Source organism: Mus pahari, chromosome 6 (genome assembly GCF_900095145.1).
Source record: "Mus pahari chromosome 6, PAHARI_EIJ_v1.1, whole genome shotgun sequence".
NCBI lineage: Eukaryota > Metazoa > Chordata > Mammalia > Rodentia > Muridae > Mus > Mus pahari.
This window is the reverse complement of record NC_034595.1, coordinates 85,013,502-85,019,190: the sequence shown is the minus strand read 5'-3', so window position 1 is coordinate 85,019,190 and position 5,689 is coordinate 85,013,502. Positions and strand designations below refer to the sequence as shown.

General features: G+C 52.6%; 1 protein-coding gene across 1 annotated transcript; it reads right to left on the bottom strand.

Moving 5' to 3' along the window:
• Positions 1-1,082: 1,082 nt before the first annotated feature.
• Znf683 (zinc finger protein 683) lies at positions 1,083-5,267 on the bottom strand. Its single transcript, XM_029540402.1, has 4 exons — positions 5,129-5,267; positions 3,634-4,298; positions 2,301-2,429; positions 1,083-1,379 (listed from the first exon to the last, which is right to left on the bottom strand). The coding sequence occupies exons 1-4, from the start codon at positions 5,265-5,267 to the stop codon at positions 1,083-1,085; spliced, it is 1,230 nt and encodes a 409-aa protein (XP_029396262.1).
• Positions 5,268-5,689: the final 422 nt, after the last annotated feature.

The following is a 5,689-nucleotide window of genomic DNA, read 5'->3' as shown; positions in this document are numbered from 1 at the left end:
TGGCCTTGAACTCAGAAATCCGCCTGCCTCTGCCTCCCGAGTGTTGGGATTAAAGGCCTGCGCCATCACGCCCAGTCACAATAATTCTTGAAGTTTGAGTGAACCCAAGAGACACATGTTTGTTAACAAGGGAAGTCCAACAGGGTGTGGTTCCTGGCCTGCCGCTGCCTTCCAAGTGCTGGGATTATAGGGGTGCACCACCATGCCCGACTAGACCTATTTATTTTATGTATATAAGTACACTGTTGCTGTCTTCAGACACACCAGAAGAGGACATCAGATCCCATTACAAATGATTGTGAGCCACCATGTGGTTGCTGGGAATTGAACTCAAAATCTCTGGAAAAGCAGCCAGTGCTCTTAACCGCTAAGCCATCTCTCCAGCCCTGACAGGAGATATCTTATGCCTCTTTTTTCATTTCCATCCCCAGGGAGAATTGCATCCCACTGGATCATGGGGGGTAACATCAGCTGACCCCTACTTGGGGTGAGAAGGAACTGCAATTTGAAAGTGGTAAGCAGGGACCCACAGGACAATCGGAGGTATTGGGAAAGGTGTTCAGGAAGGAACGCAACGTGTCCTGTGATTGGCCAACACACAAATCCCTTCTTGCTTCGTGTCCTGTGATTGGCCAAAACACAAATCCCTTCTTGCTTCGTGTCCTGTGATTGGCCAACACACAAATCCATTCTTGCTTCATTCTCCAGTTACTTCAAGATGCTCAGTCCATCATGCCAGGTAACTGAAGTGGCTGATAAGAATCTCACGACCGAGGTCCTCCTGCCCCCTGGTGTCCCTCCTCCCGCTGGGCACACTCTCCTGAAGTGTATAGCACTGTCCCCTGGTGAGCTGAGATAGAGAACTCAGGTCCAGATAGGTCACAGACAAGAGTGGAACTCAAATCCAGCCTGAGGCAGACGGCTGCATGGAGCCACATGGGCTGTGTGCCTGTTTCCAGGTGATGGGTGGGATCTGGCAGGGACATTCCCCTCCACTGGAGACTCTCAGCAGGCTTTGACTCAGCACCAAGACCATCTTTTAATCGCTAAGACTGCTCCCGGAGAAATGCTGGCACCACTGCTCAAGCTGGCTGCCCCTGCTTTCCCCTGGATTCCGAGGACCCCTTGTCCACAGTCCAGCCCATCATCTTCTCCTCCACAAGATCTAGCGCTCCTTGGTGCCACTGGGCAAGGCAGGTGAGAGAGGCGAGGGGCAGGTGGGTGTGGGCCAGGCCACGGAGCTGAGGAGCCCGCAGCCTGTGGTGCAGCTTAGGGTAGAGGGGACTTGGACACAGGCCGCACTGGGAGGGCCTGGCACCTGAGTGCAGCCGAAAATGGGTCTTGAGGTTGCTGGAGCTACTGAAGCGCTTGTGGCACACCTGGTAGAAAGGGGTACTCCTGTCATCGTCATCTCCGGCCCCCAACTGGCTCTGGGACATTCTCCCCATCCCCATCCCCACCTGTCTTGGAAACACCTCCCCTAACCCATCTCCCTGTCAATGCAGACCCGGAAGCTATTCCTCCCGGCTAGAACCTGTGGGCGGGGTTTAGCTTTCTTCATTTCTGTATGAGTGACTTTCCTCGGAGTGACTTTCTTTCTCTGCCAGTCATAGATGAGCACTGATTTTCATCCTCATCCGTTAGAGAAGACCAACTAAGGGACTCACATAGAGCCCTGACGCAGGGGGCGGAGCCAGCATTTCCTGGGGGGGCCTGGGCAAGCCGGGCACTGACTTTGCATAGGTCTTCCCAAGGAACCAGTAAGCTGAGGCTCAGAGGGAAGAAGCCACCAGCCAAAGGCCACACGAGTTAGGAGGAGGAGGAGCTAGGATTTGAACAGACTTTGTAGGGTAGACTCAGAACCACCACACCGGTCTCACTTCTGCCCCTGTCAAGGAGAGACTCCCTACCTCTGCCCTCCCAAAGGATGCGGACAGACTCAGAGAAGGAACTCACGGATCCAACTGTTTCCCTACTTGGAGTCCTAGCTTAACTATGACTCCTTCAACAACCCAGGGAGGTAGGAAAGGGCACGCATGCTCCAAGACTGTCAGCTTCATTATTCTCCATGCATAGACAGGCTGCTGTGTTTTGTTCTCCAACATCACTTATTCCTGTGGCCATCCCCTCCCCGCCCCCCCCCCACACACACGAGTTCTCTCCACTACCCACCTTCCCACCCTCCACACCCTCCTCCTCATCTTTCTGTTCTCTTTATGTAACAGGTGCCCCCCCCCCCAGGAACTTAGGATTCCTTCCCCAAGCTGCAAGTGCACATGTGAAGGGGAGAAAGGGATCACCTGGCACTGGTGGGGCCGCTCCCCGGTGTGCACCAGGTGGTGTTTTTGCAGGTGGGCCAGCTGGGTGAACCGCTTCTGACACAGGGCACACTGGAAAGGGCGCTCACCACTGTGTACGCGCAGGTGAACCTGGAAGAGATTTTGCCAGCCATGTAGAACATCTAACAGCCTAAGAGTTCACTCCAAATCTCCACCCACATCCTCTGCATCCTTTGCTGCTACCAGGGCCTCTTTACCACCTCCCTCAAAAGTTAGTACCCAGACACTCTCAGGACCCAGATCTACCCTGTAGCAGAGATTCAGGAAGCCAGATAAGGGGTACCTTAGGTATCCCCTAGAATAGCTACTTCAAGTGCAATTCACAGACCAGCGGCATTGGTATGACCTTAGGAACATGCTAAAAAAGCAAATTCTAGGGGCCATCATTAAATCTGAGGCCAGAGGACGGCAATCTGCAGGTTTGCTAACTCTGGTTTCTCCAGTAACCATAACCTGCACATAGCTTGTGGTCCTTGCTAACAGCGAGGGCCCAGGCTGGACGACACCTATACAGTCGACACCTATAACATCTGGCCTTATTTGTGGGATCCCACTTGAAAAGGGGGGCTGTTTATAAGACTGTGATCTCAATTCACCAAAACCTACCCACTCCCCCTCTCTTTTAACTTTCAAAAGCAGTAAAGAGGCTTAGCTGGGAGCCCAGAGAGAATGCTGTCTAGGAAAGAGCTTAGTAGTTGATGCCAAGAAACTGAAATTCAAGCTTGAGCCCACTAATAATAAATTGTGGTACGCTGAAAATTTCTTTCTACTATGGGCCTCAGTTTCCCCATTTTTAACTTAAATAAGGTGATGTCACACACAGTCTTTCAGGATGCAGGAGACTTCGATGTGCACCCCCCTACCCCTTTTTTGAAATGGGATCTCACTAGGTAGCCTTCGTTGTCCTGGAAGTTGCTATGGAGACCAAGCTGGTCTCCATCCCACTGAGATCCGCCTGCCTCTGCCACCCAAGTGCTGGGATTAAAGGTGTGCACCACCACTGCCCGCTTTTATTTTTAGATGGAGTCTCACTATATCACCCAAACTGTCCTTGGATTTGCACTGACACGCTCCTGCCTCAGTCTCCGGGACCAAAAGTGTGCTCCACCAAGCCCGGGTGGTGCCCAGCTTATCCCATATTTACTTCCATCAGGGTGAAACCTCAAGACCACTTGTCCCTAGGAGGTGTCCAGGAGTGGCTTCCAGACTCCAGGACTTGATTCTGGAAGCAAAATGAAAAGCAAGAGAGTCACAGGAAGATTGAAAGGGACAGCAGGACCCAGGAAGCCGGTACCTTGAGGTTGGAGAGCTGCCCAAAGTTCTTGCCACACACGTTACACTCGTATAAGAGTTTACCATTCTCTTTCTTCAGAGGGTAGGGCAGGGCTATGACACCCGCCCGGGAGCCTGGCACAGTCCGCCTTGTCGGAGCTGCCACACCAGCTTGTCCTGGGGTCCAGGCATCTCTAGAGCTCCGAATCCCAACCTGGCAGTGTAGGGTGTAGCCGGCATTCTGGAAAGCTCCTGAGTGGAGAAGCAGGGTCTTCTCTTGGGGAATACGAGGTCCAGGCCCACTGGCTGTCATAAGCAAGCTGGGCCCAGTCACAGTGGGGTATGTGGAGTGTGGGGGCAGCATGAAGAGGTATGGACATTGGGCAGATGGTAGGGCCCCATAAGTGAATAGGTAAGGAAGAGGCAGAAGTGGGTACCCAGGGAAGATGGGGTAGATGTGGATAGGGAGTTCCTTGGAGATGAGAGTGGGAGGAAGCCAGGGCCAGAAGGTTAAGGAACTAAGGCTCTTTCTGTCCAGCCCAGCATCTGGGAAGGAGCTGGTACAAGGAGGGAGGGGTGGGTAGGCGCCTCTTTCTGGCTCGTTTCCCATCTCTCTGTTCAGTGAGTCCTTGATTGTGAGTTTCTCGTTGTTGGTGGAGGCTTTGTACGAGCTTGGCGGCTGATGTCCTGAACCAGAAAAGGAAGATCATCAGGCCCTGTACTGCCTGCAGGCCAAGAGCTCAGAGCTGGGAAAGAACCCGCAGCTTGAGCTAGGCACTTTTCTTTGGGACTCAGTTTCCCCACTGCTACTGAGCCTATAATAAAAGCCGCCAGTGTGCAGGGAGCAACTGGCAAATTCAGGGAGAGAAAAATCCTGTGAGCATCCCACTAGACATCAGGGAGAGGTTAAGCATACCCAGAGGCAAACTGAAGTTTCAGGGCGAGAGCCCAGATTTAAAATATGAATTTGGGTGTCATGGTTCAGAAGGAGGCAGCCTAAGGGTCCCAAGGGGCAGATTCTAGAACACATGACTAAATTTAAAGCACAGTTAGTAAAATGTTCAGTTCTTCGCTGGGCAAATGTGGTGCATGCCTGTTGTCCCAGAAGGTGGGAGGCGTAGGTAGAAAAATTAGGAAGGAGTTCACTGTTATCCTTGACTGCGTAGTAAGTATGAAGCCAGCCTGGGCTACCTGGGATCCTGCCTTAATAAAAGCGAACAGAAAAAAAAAAATTAAAAATGATAGGGACCCCCAAGATGGCTCAGCAAAGGAAGGTGCTTGCTGCCAACCCTGAAGATCCGAGTTCAAGCTGCACAATCCACACATCCACGGAGTAGAAAGAGAGAACTCACTCCTGCAGTCTGTCCTCTGACCTCCCACTGTACACAGGCAGCAAAGTGTGCTGGGGCTCCATCCTCACCGGTGACAGAGTCCCATCCCCTCTGCATCCCCAAACCTGGATCCCCTTCAACCCACCAACAGAACTCTCACATCCAGCCCCAAGCCCCCAGACTCACTAATGTTTGAGGCGTCTTCTCTGAGGTCCTGTGGGGCTCCGCCTATGGGTGTCTTCTGCAGGGCATACAGGCATAGGTCCAGGCTTTCGGGGCAGGCCAGCCAGGGAGATTCAGCTGGTGTCGGTGGTAAGGGGCACATCCTCTCGCTCCAGGGTAAGTCGTGAGTATCCACTGTGTCTGCAAGTGGCTGAGAAGTGTCAGCTGAGCAGACCTGGGAAGCAGAGAAAGGGGCTTGAGGCCCTGGAATGGGGAGTCTCTTGTTTAGACTCTAAGGGGAAGCAGGTAAGCCATGGACACCCACTCACTCCACCTTCCATTCAAATGGTCTCCCTCCCTCCTCCAAAGGTTTCTCTAAGGGCTTTGTTCACTGACTCTCTCCCCTTCCCCATAAAACTTGTCCTGTTCTCCCACTAAACCCACACTCCCGATCACCCTGGTTTTCATCTCTTGGTTATTCTGAATGGGACCAAGGTAAACTCAGGGGAAAATTCTCATCCTAGACTGTGAACCCCAACAGGATGATTCTGGGCCCCCTCCCACTAAAGTCCAAGTGGAAGTGCA

Bases quoted from the DNA above. Each gene is read 5' to 3' on its own strand.
- Znf683 (XM_029540402.1), bottom strand. From the start codon at position 5,267: ATGTGCCCCTTACCACCGACACCAGCTGAATCTCCCTGGCTGGCCTGC. The intron at 2,430-3,633 runs GTACCGGCTTCC...AATCTCTTCCAG, and splicing joins GGCAGCTCTCCAACCTCAAG to GTTCACCTGCGCGTACACAG. The intron at 1,380-2,300 runs GTGATCCCTTTC...CCTTTCTACCAG, and splicing joins AGCGGCCCCACCAGTGCCAG to GTGTGCCACAAGCGCTTCAG.